Source organism: Equus przewalskii, chromosome 19 (assembly GCF_037783145.1).
Source record: "Equus przewalskii isolate Varuska chromosome 19, EquPr2, whole genome shotgun sequence".
Taxonomy (NCBI): Eukaryota; Metazoa; Chordata; class Mammalia; order Perissodactyla; family Equidae; genus Equus; species Equus przewalskii.
Genome location: NC_091849.1, coordinates 53,161,903 through 53,179,750, shown reverse-complemented (window position 1 = coordinate 53,179,750; position 17,848 = coordinate 53,161,903). Strand labels below are relative to the sequence as shown.

Here is a 17,848-nt window from a genome sequence, read left to right as displayed (position 1 = left end):
TACTTAAGCATTTCACTTTCCACCTACAGCCACCTTTTTAGGCTTTTGCGGGAGATGGATATTCAATTCGTAAAATATCTAGGCTCCTTACCTCTGCTTTAGCTTGGCCTGCTTTTTGGCATTTGTCTAGAGAAGAAAGTAAAAGGGTATTAAACTCCAGCCAATCTGGTAAAAAATTCTGCGAAGAGTTGAAATCATTGCTTTAAAGCAACTATTGGATTATACCTGGAGTTTATTTTACTGTGACTTTTATGCTTGCTTTACGATGGAAAATTAAGAGTTGGCAAAACTTTTATGATTTATTGTTTAATTATCCTTTTAAAAATAATTCTTAGATCCAAATCTTTCTACAGTCCAATTGTGTGGCTTCATTGATTTGCATTTATAATTTCCATATTTCTCATGAAATAAATAGAAGCAGTCGTTCTAACCCAAAGCAACTCAGTGCTAGTTGCCACGGTCTTTCCCGCAGGAAAATTTCCACTGGCTATTCCATAGAGGGAGTTTTCCTTACGTGGTAGAATATTTTTCAAAGCCCCAACACATAAGTAGAACTTCTGGGTTCATTCTAGGTGTTAATGCTCAAGAATACATCCTTCACTACGGGCAGCCACCCCCATCCCAGCCATTGAACATAAATAGGAGGATGCTGGTCAGCTCAGGGGTGTGCTGACTGTGAATGATAAAACAAGCATAGTATTTTAAAGCTGCAGACAAAATGTCTACCTTATTTCTTAAAAAAACCCCACTTTTTTCTTTCCCAGGTTCATCTGATGTTTCCTGACCACGTACCAAAGCCTTGTTGTGCTCCAACCAAATTAAATGCCATCTCTGTGCTGTACTTTGATGACAGTTCCAATGTCATTTTGAAAAAATACAGAAATATGGTAGTGCGCTCATGTGGTTGCCACTAATATTAAATAACAATGGTAATAAGAAAAAGATCTGTATTAAGGTTTATGACTACAATAAAAAGTCTACTTTCAGACAAAAGGGGCGTTTCATAAAATTAGTCTGGCTCATTTCATCTCTCTACTTATGTACAATATCATGTATATAGTCACTTTTATTTATTTAAAGGTATATATTCTTCTTTGTGGATGCCTTATCAAGAAAATCTATTTTATAGGTCACTACATTGTACAATAGATCGCCCAGTCTAACTTTCAATGGGATATGCTAAGTCCAATTCCATTCCAACAGTTTTTCTAATACAATTTTTATATAATTTTCTGAAATTAGAACTCCTTTGACTCTTAAATATTGTTGAAGGAAATTGAATGCATTTGGTTACGTTGTGCCAAGGAAAACTATGATATGATATTTATTTAGAAATAAAACTTAAAAAGATAGCAACCCAAACAAAAATTCTTGGATAAACACAATTTTTCTTTTAGAGTTTCTGCTTCGTTAGATAAAGTGAAATGTTGAACTGAATTTGAATAAATAAATGGTAGGCAGAAGATAGAAGCTGCAAGATTGCACATAATTGTTATAACTGTTTGCTTTAACAGAATTGGTGTAACTGTAGGAGCGCGTTCCTTCTTGGCTTGTGGATTGTAGATTTTGCAAAGAGCTCAAAGCTCCAGCAATTTTGTGGAGACAGGTTTGAGCCTGTGTCCATAACTTTCCAAGTTAACGCTAAAAAATTGTAGCACAACCTTCTTACCTCAAATAAATCATGTCTGCCTATTATCTAGAACACTACTGCTGCACATAATTTTCAGATTTAAAGAGTCCAAAATAAAGAAACATTTACATGTGCTCCACTTCCCTCCCCACTGACAAGAGTCGCTGCATGCCTAAAATATACCGGAGCAAAGATGCCGACAGAGCCATTTTCCTTAGCTCTCCTTTATAACTGAGTTTGCTGATTGATGTGATGCAAGGGATTTTATTTAGAGTAAAAGCACTGAAACTAAACTGGAGGAAATTACCAAAAATCCCAGAATGGCTTTGACAGAATTGCCATTTCCAAAGACCAGCTGAGATCCATTTTTCATATCTTTGAGAATGAGCTCAATGAAAACCTGATTTTGTAAGGGGATTTTGTAAACCTTTCTCCAAGCACAAATAATTCCAAACGGGAAGGTTCTGTTGTGTGTATGTGCATGTGTGTCCTTCCCTCTGAAATTAATTTATTTTCTCTCTCTGTTTCTCTCTCTGTCTTCTAAGGCTTTTCTTTAACACACACTGACTTCTTGAATACTGACGTTTAGATGGATAACTTGCTGTTTCATGGTGGCTCCACGGTTAGCTTTATTTACAGTTCATCTAAAATACTCATAAAGCACCATTTATTATTCACTTTTTTGGGTCTTTCAAATAAAACTTATATCAGAAGTAACTTCAAAAATGTTATGGGTTTGTCATTCAGGTCTATTGCAATGTTGTTTTAAAAGACAGTCTATCTTAAAGAAAATTGGATAATAACTATTTGGGGGGTACGTTAATTAATATATTTTTTGATTAATGGTGTACCATTGTAAGAATAAGAAATGGAAGTCTATTATATTATTCTTTAAATGTGCTGTTTAAAATATATTTCTATATTTTAAAATATATTAAACGTGTGATGCTAGTTTCTACTGTGCTTCTCGATTTGGCTCTTTATTTAAGAGGGATACAAAATGTAAGCAAGTATGTCACAAATGAAGAATATAAGAATATCAGATGTAAAATGTTTGTGGGTTACTGATTCTTTAAGTTGTTTTTAATTGCTAAAACTAGTTTTTGTGTTGTTAATAAATAAGTCACCATTAAATGAACCAAGCAACAATCCATGAATTAATATTTTCTTAATCTATTCAAACAACAAAGGAATTTTAAAAATAGCAAAAGATGATTAGGATGAGAAAATACTTCTCTTGTTCTCTTTCATTTAAGAAGGAATATAATTGACATCAATATTTTCACCTTTTCTCAATTATATATGTACATATATGGAGATGTGGATATACACATATGCACAGATGCTCCGTCACATTATTCTCAAATAGCTATTATAGTAAATTCTTAGTATTACTTTGGTTACCAGAAATCAGAATAACTTTGCCTATTTTAACACAATCCAAACTACTCAGATCTTTTTAGCTGGTTACGTATTGGCTTTTTTGTTTGTGTGTGTCTTTGTTTTTAATTTTTCTGCTTTATATGTATTTTGCTTTGCAAAGTGGCCCTAATCCTTTGTGAAAATAGAAGAGCAAAAAACACAAATACTCAAGTTCTTTAAAACTAAGGCAAAAATAAATCGTCTGTGTTGAACTAAAGAAAGAAGGATAACACAAGAAAGAAAATCCAAAATTATTTTTTCCTTAAGTAAAGAACTCTCGTTTTATAATCCCTGTATCACCATCATCTGAGCCAGAGTCTACTGGCTACTATACAGTCTGGCAAATATCATCTCCCAAGACATTTACAGTGAAGAATTAGCTCACGTTGCATCCCCCTTCAAGGCAGAAGAACTCCTCCTTCCCGAACACGAGTCACCGTCTCACAACCATTCCTTCCAGGGCTCAGTCTATCCAATTCCCATCGCAGATCACCTGCTTTTCTGCGTTTTCTCTTTGGCACTTTTTTTTGGCCTGAAACTTTTTAAAGTTAGAAGTGAAGAAAGCTTTTCTGATAAAACATCTACATTGCTAGGTATACATCTATAAATCTGTATTTTATCAAGTTTCATGACGATCATAGTTGAAGAGAAAGTAGGAAAAGTAACAATCAATGCCAGTATTTATTATTATTTAGGCAGAAAAGTGACACTATATCCAAGTGAGCAATTTAAAAATAGCAAAGGCTTTGCAAAAAATTACTTCCAAGTCCATTGTAGTATTTGTTAAAACCTGGTTAAAAGACGGAGAGTTCAAAGACAGGAGAAACTGGGTCAGATGTAAACTTTTAAAAATACAAAGAAATTTCAGAAACTTTCAAACATGCACGTTAACCTTGTATTGTAGTTTCAATTTGATGGAGGCAACCATCCTCGAAGCTAGCTAGCTTCGAGGTCAGAGTACATACACAATGGGGAGAGGATGGGTGGATGCCCCACACCCCACAGCCTCAAATTCTGCATCTTATCCATAGGAAGATAAGAGAGGGAACACTGCATAACAGCCTCAAGACTCAACCGGTCTAGAAACAAGACCTAAACTGATGGTTTAGTGGGCTGTGAGCCCTGTTTTTTCCCAGTTCATTGTGGCTAATATTACATGGTAGAATATAATAAAAACTACTTAAAAAGTTTGACTGTGTTTATTTTCCTGAAGTACCTATAAAAAAAGAAAAGAATTATCTTCCTTAAACCACAAGATCAATAAGATGTCTTAGATTATAGCTTTATACTTTCTTCAATAAAACACATATAGAGACATGTAATACATAAGTGTATTTTTATGTGTTTTAGAGAAGAGGGAATAAAAATGTGAATATAAAATATTTTAAGTAAATCAATAGAACTTTCTGGGAAGGAAAAATATAAATTTAAACTTTATGAGATGTGTTACAACAGTGGCTTAGATATCACTGGTGAGAAAAATAGTGAGCTGAAAGGTAGATCTGGAGAAATTATCCAGAAGGCAGCAGCATTGAGACAGAGAAAGAGATGGAAAATCTAAAAGACCTTCAAGTCCATGGGGATCCAAGGGAGTTCTAGCATCCGTTTGATCAGTATTCCAGAGAATTGGGGACTATTTTGGGGCTAACAGCCGACCTCTCAATCAAAGCTGCTTTTCAACTTGAAAGTCAGTCAACAGGCAATTATTATCTCCTAATTGCTAAGGAAAAATAAATGTTGTTTGGAATTGTGTATTCAGCAAAACTATTTCAAAAATTAGGGCAAAATAAAAACATCCTCAGGCAAATAAAACTGACAGAGCATTTAGCATCAACAGCAAAGCCACTGCTAAAGGTTATAGCCCAGGAAGAAACAAAATTAACCCCAGAAGGAAATATACACAAAAATGGTGAGCAGGAAAGTGGCAAACATAAGCATAGACTAAAATAAATAACCATGTCTGGTAATTGTGGCTTAAAAAAACAAAAGAGTTAAATAGCATTAAATAGGGTTGAATATGGTAAAATACGTTACAACTACAGAACGTATGTTGGAAGGTGGATGGTTGGAAATATAGGTTTGCATTTCACTTGGTGATAGCGATTAAATTAGACTCATTAACCTCAGGATGCAAAATAGTATATTTTAAACCAGGGTTGGCTAGCTCTTTCTGTAAAGCACGTGATAGTAAATATTGTAGGCTCTGTGTTTCTGTAGCAACTGCTCTAGTCTGCTGCTGCCGTGTGAAAGCAGTCATAGGCAACATGTACACCAATATGTGCAGCTGTGTTCCAATGAAACTTCATTTACAAAAACACGCGCAGGTGGGATTTGGTCCATAGGATGTAGTCTGCTGACCCATATTCTAAGCCAGTAGGGGGAATAATTGCAATATGGCCAAATGCAATCAATTCAACGAAATAAAAAAGAAGAAAAGGATAAAAGAAACATAGCAGAGGGGAAATATCACATATAATAATATGATAGAACTAAATTCAGACAGTCATCTAATACTAAATGTAAATGGACTCAAAAGATCAACTATTGCTGGATTGGATTGAAATAGTAACTTCAGGGACTGGCCCTGTGCCTGAGTGCTTAAGTTTGCATGCTCTGCTTCAGTGGCCCAGGATTTCACTGGTTGGGATCCTGGGCGTGGACATGATGCCACTTGTTAGGCCACGCTGAGGTGGCATCCCACATGCCACAACTAGAAGGACCCACAACTGAAATATACAACTATGTACTGGAGGGATTTGGGAGACAAAGCAGAAAAAAAAAAAAAAAGATTGGCAACAGTTGTTAGCTCAGGTATCAATCTTTAAAAATAATAATAATAATAACTTCAACCACTAGCTACATTTTGTTCAAAAGAGGCACACCTAAAACTTAAAAACATAAGAAGGTTGATAGTAAAATGAAGGTAAAATATGTAACAGAACAATACCCGTCACAGGAAAACTGAGTTAACCATGTTAATAAAGTGAATTTACATTTTGATGCAAACAGCGATTACTAGAGAAATGAGGATCAAAACATATTGATAACACCTCTAATCACTACTCTCATTTCTAAGCTTATACGTAAGACAGAGTATTCTATGTCTTAGAACTACACAAGCCAAAAAACTGATAGAACTACAAGGAGAAATTAAAAATGCACTTTTTGGAGCCAGCCTCGTGGCATAGTGGTTAACTTCACGCACTCTGCTTTGGTGGCCCAGGGTTCACAGGTTTGGGTCCTGGGCATGGACCTACACACATCTCATCAAACCATGCTGTGGAGGCATCCCACATAGAAAATAGAGGAAGATTTGCACAGATGTTGGCTCAGTGACAATCTTCCTCATCAAAAAAAAAAAAGTTCACCTTTTTAGTGAGAAATTTTAGGGAATCTCTCTCATTAACTGATAGATTAAAAGAAAAAAGATCAGTGAGGATAGAGCAGACATGCCCAATTAACAAACGTGACTTAATGGATGTGCAAACAATATTTAAGAAATACATTATTTTCGAGCAAATATGGAAAATGTCGGAAAATTGATCATTTCAACCAACTTCAAAAGAATAAGTTTGCTAACTCAGACTACTTTTGTGACAAGAATATGAGAAAATATTGGAACAACCTATTTCTTCTTTGTCTTTCTTATTTGAGATGTGCAAATAGACAATGGACCGAGTATGTCATCTAGAAAGGCTGCATCTGTGAGTATAGAGTGCCCTCCTTTTGAATATAAGGACATACTATCATTGCCTATTCAATTTTTGGCATATCTCTCATAACATAGTTTGTAGATTGGCTTTTAAAATTACCTGTTTAAAATTAATAAAGAAAAAAGGATATAACGGCTTTCTCTTCTTAAGGTTATTAAGACTCTGGTGATTAGAAGACTATTTGTCTTAAAGATGAAAGTCCACAATATTGTTCTCAATAATACGTGTAAGTTGTTCCATTTAGGAAATTAAATAAAGCCTATAGGGGCCAGCCCTGTGTCATAGAGGTTAAGTTTGCACATTCCACTTCAGTGGCCCGGGGTTCACGGGTTTGTATCCAAGGTGAGGACCTACGCATCACTTGTCAAGCCATGCTATAGCAAGTGTCCCATGTATAAAGTAGAGGAAGATGGGCAAGGATGTTAGCTCACGGCCAATCTTCCTCAGCAAAAAGAGGAGGAAGATTGGTGGTAGATATTAGCTCAGGGCAATTCCTCCTCCTCAAAAAAAAAACTAATTAAAAAATAAATAAAGTCTATATAAGAGAACAAGCACTTCTCCAAAGACGTTATGATGAAAAGGAAGAATCTTTGAAAAATCTTGGCTGTTGAACCTAATGGCTCCAATGACTCTCACCTCACACTTCTGGAGTGTGAGAACTATTATTAAGTGAAAGTAAATTAAAGTACTTTCTGTGTCCCCAATACACTAATACAGCTTCTGGGTCTTGATAACATTTTCCCATTCATCGGAAATGCCCTCCCTCAATTCTGCCAGCTGATATCCTACTGATTCTTGGAGGCCTTTCTCCTTTGCTACTTCCTCAAAAAGACCAAACACACCAAACCCTTGTCTGAGCTCTCTAATAAACCACTGCCGCTCTCTGGCTTCTGAGACAAGTACAGCCAGCTACTGTAGTTATTTGGGAAAATCTTACACTCCTTCGAGATCCTAAGATGAAGATATCCTACCGTGTTCACTCATTTATTAATCCCTTAAAACATTATCATAAACATATTCTCAGAGTTGATGTTCTATAAGTGATTTGGAAATGAGTAGGAAGTGTCTTAATTTATTATTTTAATGGAAAATAAACAGCGAACATAAAAGGAAGACTGTCAAAATTGAGACAGTGAGGGGACTGAATTCCTCACCTTACAATGAATGTTGCCAAAGTATCTTTCACTTTTAATGCATTCTAATCTGTGTTTCAGTAAGGTTTTTAAAATTTTTTTGAAGAAGATTAGCCCTGAGCTAACATCTACCACCAATCCTCCTCTTTTTGCTGAGGAAGACTGGCCCTGAGCTAACATCCGTGCCCATCTTCCTCTACTTTATATGTGAGACACCTGCCACCGCATGACTTGACAAACAGTGCGTAGGTCCACACCAGGGATCCAAACTGGCTAACCCTGTGCCACTGAAGTGGAGCATGTGAACTTAACCACTGGGCCACCAGGCTGGCCCCTCAGTAAGATTTTTTTCTGAGATTTTATCTTATTCTTTTGTTTGAAACATCTCCCTTTGTTTCTTCATTGCACCTGACTCTCTGGGTTGGTTTCTATGCATTAGGTGAAACAGCCACCTCTCCCAGTCTTGAGGGAGTGGCCTTGTGTAGGAGATGAACCTCGTCGTTCAGCCCTGCCCTAGCTCTCAGTTGTCTCTCCAACCTCTGTGATTGTCCCAGCAGCCTATTTTGTTTTGAATCGCACCTGGCAGCTGAAAGTGCATCATGGCCAGTCAGTATCCCAAAGGGGAGGACCTCAGTCAGCAGCTAGACTCAGGTGGATTAAAAGCCAGACCCTCAGGCAGCAGCTTTTCAAGAATGCAAATATATACAGTCCTGTGGGACCACAGGTGTAAGCCCTGCTGGCCACCAGAGCCAGGTGATGTGGAGGTGTCCCCTGGGTAGCAGGCAGAAAACCAGGGCTCCAGAAGTGTGTATGAGCTCCTTTCTGGTAGACACCGGGGAGCTGTAGCAAGCCAGGGGGAGAGCACAAAGTTGGTGTCCCCAGGGCTATATTCCCTGACAGTCCCTCCGTAGGCCCCCATGTGTTGTGTGTGCCAGACCTGAAGCCGGCTCCTCTAGCCAAAGCTCTTTGGAAAGCAAATAGGCCCTTTCTCAGGAGGACCTGGTGGGTTTCAGCCTGCCGTCTGTGCAGTGCCCTGGGGATGGTAGTTGGCCAAGAACTGTCTCTCCGATTGTTACAGTCCCGTGGCCTCCAGAGCCAGGTGATCAAGGGGCATCCCTTGGGTGGCAGGTGCCACAGGCACCACATGCCTGTAGTAGCTCCCCTCTAGTGGGTACTGGCCCGCTGGAGAGCTGGAGGTGGTGCCCACTGCAAAGATGGTAACCATGGAAAAAGGAAAAAAAAAAAAAAAAACGGGGGGGAGAAAAAAGAAATAAAAAGAAAAGAAATGAAAATTTAAAAACAGACATGGCGCCCTCCAGTTTTGGCAAGGCAGAAGAAGGCAGGAAGATGGCGTCTACCAGCCTCTGTCCACAGAAAGTATCCCAGCAGGCACCTGCCCCTTAGACCAATGCTTCAAAATCAGCAAATGAATCTCTTTCACACAAAGCCTGGATGCTTTTTAAATGGCTGCTTCTGTGCTGGGCCTGGGAGGTGAGTCTGTGTGTGGCTCTTTAAGAACCGGTCCTCACATCTCACATGTAAAGTGGAGGAAGATTGGCACAGATGTTAGCTCAGGGCAAATCGTCCTCACGAAAAAACAAAGAAAGAACCAATCCTCAGATCCCCACAGCCCTGCTGGTCTCCTGTTGGTCCTCAGAGCCAAGTGTCTTGGAGGCTTATCTCTCAAGTGTGGGCCTTGAAAGTTGGGGTGCCCCACGTGAGGGACAAGTCCTTTGCTGCTCAGGGAGATGCTCCAACTTTTGAATTCCCTCCGGATTGTGCGTCAACATGCTTGGGTTGGGGTTTATGGCGAGATTGTGTCTCAGCATTTCCAAGCTGCTTCAACGTGGTTTCCTTCTTGTTGGCCCAACATGAAGGGGTCTGTCTGCCAGTTTTTAGTAGATTTTTGAGGGAATTGTTACATATTTAGCTGTAGATTCGGTGTGTCCATGGGAGGAGAGGAGTTCAGGTCCTTCCTGCGTTGCATCCTGCACTAGCAGCTGCAGAGCATTCTAATCTGGATAAAACAAGGAGCACAGTCTGAGCCCACAGGATGATTTAGTATTCCTAAATTGTAGGAGACAAAAGAAGACCTCTATAAAGGCTCATGCATACGGTGGTGGTACAGAATTGAATGTGGCGACAACAGGAGCGATGCATTTAGGTCTCTGTGGGAAGAACATTCCAGGCAAACGCAGCAACAACTGCAGAAGTATGGTTGGCATTTCTGAGATGTAGCAAGGAGGCCGTTGTGGCCTGGTGGAGTGAGTGATGGGGAGAGAGGAAGGACATGAGTTCAGGCTGGTAGCAGAGAGTCAGAGGGTATAGGGTCTTAAAGGCCACTGTAAGGTCTCTGAATTTTGACTCTGAGGTGCAAAGCCATTTGGAGAGATTTTGAGTAGAAAAAGTCATGACTGTGTTTTCAAAGGAATGTTAGCCATTGTGAGGAGAGCACTGGGTAGGACGGCAAAAGCAGAAGCACAGAGCACAGTTTAGGGGATAATGAAATGATGCAGTCCTAGAGAGTATAGTAACTCAGACCAGTGTGGTAACTGTAGAAGTGGTGAGAAGTAATGTGAACTTGGAAATATTTCAAAGGTAGTGTTGATAGGATTTGCTAATGGGATGTGAGGGAAGAGTGAGTTAAGGATGACTTCCATTAATAGGGCCTGAGGAAGTGGAAGGAGGGAGGAATCATTTACTGAGCTCCAGCAGAGGAAGGGGAGGGATTGCCCCAAGGGGTTGAGAGTTTGATTTGGGGCATGTTAACTTCTGAATGAGACATTCAGAAAGTGCTTAGAAATACAAGTCCCGAGATTACAGGAGAGGTCCTGGCCAGATATAAACCTGTAAGTCATCAGCGTATGATGGCATTTAAAGCCATGCAGTCAGTGAGATCACACTGCAGATCCAGGTACCTGTGGTAAATGGGAAGGCTTCTCCAGCTTTTATTACTCACAGCTTGATCACACCCAAGGTCTGTCTGTGGGAAACAGATATTGACATGAAGACAATGAACTTAGTTCTGTCCTGTCTGCCACAGGGCTTTGTGGTCAGCTTCTCTCTCTTTACCATGAAAGGTCAAGTGGAACTTCCTATCAGTTTTGCAGAAAATACAATTTAGATGTTAGTTGATAAAACATTTTTGTCTAATTTTGTAATACTAATGCTGGCTGTGTATTTAAAATAGTTCAAGGAGCTTCGGGAAAGTGAACACAGCAGTGAGAAAAAAAAAGATGGATGAAGCTGACTATCTGGGAACAATTGTGTAAAATGTCATTGGCAAAAAAGTTCTTAATGAAGAACAAAAAAGTAACACATGATTTTCCACCAATTCTATACATGTAATGAGGAAGGAAAAGAGCTTTAATGGTAGCATAAAAGGTTTAGGAGAGACATAAGGAAGCCATCTCTGATTTAAAGTGCTGCTGAATATTAAAATGGCTTTCTAAGAAAGACTTTGAAAGACATTTCATAGAAGCCCTGTAGATTTTGCATGTGTGTGTGTGAGGAAGATTGGCCCTGAGCTAACATCTGTTGCCAATCCTCCTTGTTTTGCTTGAGGAAAATTGGCCCTGAGCTAACATCTGTGCCAGTCTTTCTTTATTTTGTATGTGGGATGCCGCCAAAGCATGGCTTGATGAGCGGTGTCTGTGTCTGTGCCCTGGATCCAAAGCTGTGAACATGGGCCACCAAAGCAGAGTGCACGAACTTAACCACTAGGCCTCTGGGCCGGCCCCAGAAGTACTGTTGATTTTTGATCATTCCTATCACTCAGCATAGACAAGACACAATTCTGCCTTGAACTCTTTGACTGTAAGTTCCTTTGTGTACTATTAAAATTTCTTTCATTCACATAGCTTTATTTTGGGCTGAAATTATAGCCATTTTCTGGTTGTGAAGCTGAAACCTGTTTTGCATTAGGATTAGTTAGTAAAGAAGTTTGTTTTTTAAAGAACTGTATATACTAACACAAAAGAATTTACATCATGAGGAAACAATGTGAATATCAGTCCAAAATTTTCTAGATACTGTGGTATTCGTGCAACTATTCTGTAGGTGGATAATGTTATTACTGGGTTAAGGTCTTTTATTTACCATTACAGATAATCATGTATCATGTGTTAATACTAATTATAAAAATAGAACATAGTATTTTTTTCTGATACCTTTCTTTAATCTGTACTGGTTGCTTTTATTTCAATTTTACTAGCTTTAAATATCAGTGCCTCATATTTTGTCTCTAGAGCCTGAAGAAGTCTTTTAAGTATGCTCTGTATTTTATCTGTTTTATTATTCAAAGTTTCTAACAGCTCTCTTAGGGAGTGCTGTATCCTAGATGATGTTGTGGGAGTTGATTTAGAAGGGCTTAGCCAAGTCTGTTGCATGTTGAACTAGGAGGAACGTTTTGAAGAAGTCTGTTTTCTTACTTTACCTTTCAAGCATCTCCTCACAAGGATGTGGAGAACGCCAGGCAATCAAATCAGGAAGACAGATGCTTAATCTGTTTTGAGAGAAGGGTACCAACCCAGTTTACTATAATGTTAACTGTGAAAAAGAAAATGAAATTGGAAAAATGCTTTTCGTGAAAAATCTGTATAAATTGGCACATGTGTAATACTCTATGGTCTAAAAAAGTAGCTTTCCTTGATGAAGAGTTTAAGTTCCTACTAACTAACTAATTTTACATGAGACATACTCTAAAGATAATAAGACAGAAAAAACCTAAAATAATGGATGATAAAAGGTATAGGAACAATCCAATAGAAAAGTGAGGAAAAACTTAAATAGAATTTCCCAAAAAAGGAAGAGCAATGGCCAAGTAACGTGTGAAACAATGTCCAACCACACTACCGTTGATGAAAAGGCAAACAAAGACCACAATGAGTAACATTTCACACCAGAGTGGCAAATAGTTTTTAAAGAATGTTTTAACATTGACAGTTGGAGAGAATATGGATCATTATGCTGCTAATGGCAATAAAAATTGCTAAAATAATTTTGAAAACATTTGAGCATAATTATGTAAAGAAAATTCACATACTATATCACCTAATGATTTCTTTTCTTTTCTAAATCTTCACCATGGAAACACTTGTGGAGATCTGAACTAGGAAATTATACAAGAAAATTTATGACAAAACTGTTAATTTGAGCCAACAATAATAAAAAAACAAATAAATGTATGTATGTTACAACTAAAAACCCAGACATGACACAGATGTTCATCTACAGAAAATGGAAAAATACATCATATTATATAGCAGTGAAAATGAATAACCCGCAACCCTATGGATAAATCTTACAAATATGTTGAAAACATAAAGTACATCATAGAAGATTACATATGGTATGATATAATTTTTATATATCTCAAAATAAAGCAATACTAAATATCCATCTATATGTACACACACATTAAAGAACAGCAAAGGAATGATTTAAAAAATTCACTATTCAAGATAATGGGAAAGGGATGGGAAAGTGGTTTTAATTGAGGAGGGGGCTATTGATAATGCTATTTCTTAGTATGAATTACAATACAAATGCTTGTTTACTAATATTTCTAAAAATGCATGTATATCGTGTCTCAGCTTTTGCTGTGTAAAAGAATTCTTTTACATCTTAGTCAGTTACAACAATGATTTCTTAGCTCACAATTCTGTGGATCAGAGATTTGGACTCGGCTCAGCCATGATTGTCCTACTGCTCCTGTCTGGACTTATGCTGGCACTGCAGTCAGTTTACGCATCGGCTGGGGTTGCGTGGTCTAAGAGAGCCTCATTCACGCCTGGCAGTTGGGGCAGGCTGTTGGTTGGTGCTAGCTGGTTAGCTAAATGTTGTAGGGGTGGCTAGGCCACATGTCCCCAGTCAGCTAACCCAGGCTTATTTCCATGCTAGTGGTTACCAGATTCCTGGGAGAAGTTAGAAAGCACAGCCTGTTGTGCAAGCCCTTTTCATGGTCTTGAATCACATTTGCTATCGTCTCTTAAGGCAAAGCAGGTCGTATGACCAAGCCCGGAGTCTATGTGGGAGGGAAATACATGAATATAAATAGGCATGAACAAACTGGGTGCTGTTACTGCAATAATCCACCACATTCATTTTTATACATTACTTTGCATATATTCAATATTCCATAATAAAAGTCTTAAATTTTAAAAAAATGATGAGCCCCTATAGTGAGATATAGGTAAAGAATTCAGCATGCTTAATGGAGGAAGAGTTATTCTGGTTGAAGCAACCAAGTCAGGCTCTACAGCAGAGGGAGCATTTGACATGACTTGATGAATATGTAGGCTTAGGGTTTGGCAAGGTGAGGCTGCATTACAGTCTAGCAGAATAAATAAGCTTGAAGCAAGAAAGGAAAAGGCTGAAGGGGATTGCTTTATGCTTTAATTTCACTGAAACAGTAAGGTTTAAATGACAGCTATTGGAAATAATACCCTGTATGAAGGAGGGTGTCAGCACAGGGACTTGAATGATAGGAGGAAGGGTATGAAACTTATTTTTTGGCCATTAATTAGCCATTATTGCGACTAATATAAGCTATCAGGCAGCAGTGTGAGAGCAAGTATTTGTAGGAAACCCATCTAGAAGGTTAAAACAAAATCTTGGCAAGAAAGAATAGCAAAAAGGATTTTATTTGCATGTCAATTCTCATCTATGGGTAAAGGCTGCCTGGAAGTTTATTTGCTGAGAAAGGTCATATGGTGAGTTTACACATGGTTAAAAAATAAAAGAGGGGGCTGAGCTCCATTCTGCGACTTCCCTAGCTCTAGATCTTATTATTTCTCCTCACTCCAGCTACGGTTGCCTCCTAACAAGCCTCCAGCTTGATTGTTTTCCGTGACAAATCAACTAAGGATTAGGTAACTTCTGTCACCAGAATAATTTATCCAAAACGTAATTCTGATCATGATGTTCACCTGCTTCAAACTGTTCATTGACTCCCCATCTCCTCGAGAATAAAATCCTAGGTCCTTAACATGCCATACAAGACCCCTAATGTCCTGGGTGGAGTCTGTCTCCTCATTCTTAATTGGGAATAATAACAATAACTATCTGATTGTCCTTGTGAATATTAGTAATAATATTTCAAGTAATATGGTATAGTTCTTGGCACATAGAGAGAAATTAGTGAGTGGTAGCTATAATTCTTGTGGCAAAAGAATCCTGAGCAAACTCCATCAAAAATTCCCCTGGGGTATGACGGTAGTAAGCAAGAAGTGAAAAAGGCAAGCAGATTAGCTCACAGAGTTCACTGCATGCAACCTAGCCTTGGAGAAAGTTATTTTAATCATGGACAATAAAATAAAAGCTATTTTAAACAGTGTGGTGTCTTTCAGATGATTTCTGAATCAAGAATCTGATCAAGTGTCCTGAGTTTGTGCATTTATCAGGATATGATGCTACTCTGTAAGTCTTTCTCTTGCATCTTGACCATGTTCTTAGAACTTTCCTCCTGCATCCCTGAGATCCCAAGTCCATGTTAGACAGACCGGTGAAAAGAATGTGAAGATGATCCTTTATTTCTTTCAAATGAACCTACCTGATCCCTGAGAAGTAAACATTACTTAAAGAGACAGAACTTGTGCTTTGCCAAACATTGCACAAAATGATGCATGAAATGGTAGGAAATCAGAAAAGCCTGATACTGTAACTTTATTCATGATTATTATTAGGATCTTTGTGAAAGTTATAAGCTGAGTATAAAAACTTTGAAATTGGAATCTAAACAATTTCAGGGGGAAGAGCTTATTATTCAGATAATTGTGGATAAATATGTAAATTTGTTCAAACCAAAAGCAAATACTAAAACTATTGAGGCTTGTTCATCTTCACTGTTTACCTTCTGTTGTATCAGATGTATGTGGCTCTTAACAAAGAATTTAAAAATGAAGGGCCGGCCCTTTGGCTGAGTGGTTAAGTTCTCATGCTCTGCTTTGGCGGCCCAGGGGTTTCGCCGGATTGGATCCTGGGTGCGGACATAGCACTGCTCATCAAGCCATGCTGAGGCAGCATCCCACACAGCACAACCAGAGGCACTCACAACTAGAATATACAGCTCTGTCCCGGGGGTCTTTGGGGAGAAGAAGAAGAAAAAACAATGAATGGGGGTGATGCAGTGAAGAGAACAATTTAGAAAGGAAAGATTAAATAGAAAAATTACTCTAGCTGCAATTTAGAAGATGGATGGGAGGCAGAAAACCCGGGTGTGTGAATGTCCATTCTCCACATTCTTGGTTATCTTTTTCTGCCTGATTATCGCATTCATGCTATGGTGCATTTGTGTCTGCTAGGACCCCTCATTAAAAGAAGATGCTCAAGTGCTGACCTGTGGTATCAACTTTTCTCCAAAGAATGAACCTCAGATACCACATTCACCTAAATCACTTCCCCAAATGGGCAGTTTAGAAGAGGTGTTTTCTGAGAGATGTCTTTATGGATCAAGAAAGATTTGATTATATTGAAATTAATTGTGAATGGTTTGTGTAAGATGCTTAAGGGATAAATAGTATTATATATGTTTTAAAGCAAATGAAAACCACCAATGACAAAATGCAATGGCTCTTGGGGCCCATGGAATTAGAGAAGGCAGCCATAGAAGAAGCTGGAGCAGACTCCTCTGTGCTGCAGTGGGGGTGACGGTAGAGTGCATTCGTAGACCCAGTGATTCACCCTTCTATGTATGCTCCGTCATCGTTGGACTTTGAAATTCTCCTCAGTAAAAAGATGAAGTGTATTTGTTCACTCCTTGCCTCTGAACCTGACCACATAACTTACTTTGTCTAATGGAAGATTTGTGGGTGTGATATGAAAAAAGCATTGAAAAGCACTTGTATGGGTGTGCTTTCTCTATTACACATCTACTAATACCATAAGGGTAGGTTTAAGCTAGCCTGCTGTTCCGGGAAAAGGATAAGTAACTCTTGGAGCTAAGCATCCGTGGACACATCAAAGAGTCCAGTCAAGATCAACAGAGCTGCCAAGTCTTACCCAGTTTAGATTAGCTGACTCATGAGAAACCTCAAGACTTGTGTGTAAATAAATGCTTATTCCTGTATGCTGTTGAGATTTTTGTGGTTGCTTGTTACAGAGCATTATTGTGGATCTGACTTACTGATACAGAGCTGTAAACATAAGGTGGAATTTTGTTCCAAGGGCTCTCTTCTCCTTTTCAGTGATGAAAGACACTTGGTTGATACAACAAAAGCCCCAGAGTTTGGGTATCATTATGTTCTGGTTTCTTAGAAATGTTAGTTCTGGGCAAGCACAGAGATGTTTTATATAGCTTATTTCTAGAATGAATATAAATGTCCAATATCTCTCATATGTTTATTATTTTTCCATGGGAATTAAACTAAAGATCTACTTTTAGGATTACATCCCATATTACGGTATGATAAAAGAGAAAGAAACCAAAGTTAATTTTTGTTGTACAAGTCAAATAATTTTCAATGTGGTTATCCAATCACAAAGGTAATTATTATCATTAAATTCTTTAAACAAACATCATTTACTTACAGTTGGAATTATTTTCCTGATTTCTTTTCCTTTAATTTTGCAGATAGTAAATATATAGTACTATATCGTGTACTTTATTTCCCTTTAGTCCTCACGGCAATTAAGAACAACTGGTGCATTCCTGTTGAAAGTTCCCAAATTGTCACTCTGGGGAGCTGAAGCTCAAGTTATTTCCCAAGAATAATAAGAAATTTCCCCCTTATTTTGTGTCAAAAGAATAATTACTTAGTGACAGTCTTTAAAAAACAGGATAGTTTATAGTTTAATTACATGGTAGAAGGATCCTGATTCTTGGATGCTGTCTCGTACCAGCTGTTGTATCTTGTTTCATGAACATCTGTATAGCCATGGGCCATTGTTCCTTATACATTCTCATTAACATAAAATTATTTTTTTTTTAATAAAGTGGTTAATTGTTTATT

The 17,848-nt window shown here is 38.1% G+C and overlaps 1 protein-coding gene across 6 annotated transcripts in view; it reads left to right on the top strand.

Annotated features, from left to right (window-relative positions):
* BMP5 (bone morphogenetic protein 5) overlaps positions 1-2,593 on the top strand; it is a 118,345-nt gene extending 115,752 nt beyond the window's left edge. For all 6 annotated transcript variants that reach the window (XR_011529817.1, XR_011529816.1, XR_011529815.1 and 3 more), the window contains one exon: positions 765-2,593. Coding sequence is in view for 2 of the 6 variants with exons in the window: in XM_008515308.2 (XP_008513530.1) it covers positions 765-914 (150 nt within the window). In the remaining 4 variants the exon portion in view is untranslated. The remainder of the gene's footprint in view (positions 1-764) is intronic.
* The last annotated feature ends 15,255 nt before the right edge of the window (positions 2,594-17,848 follow it).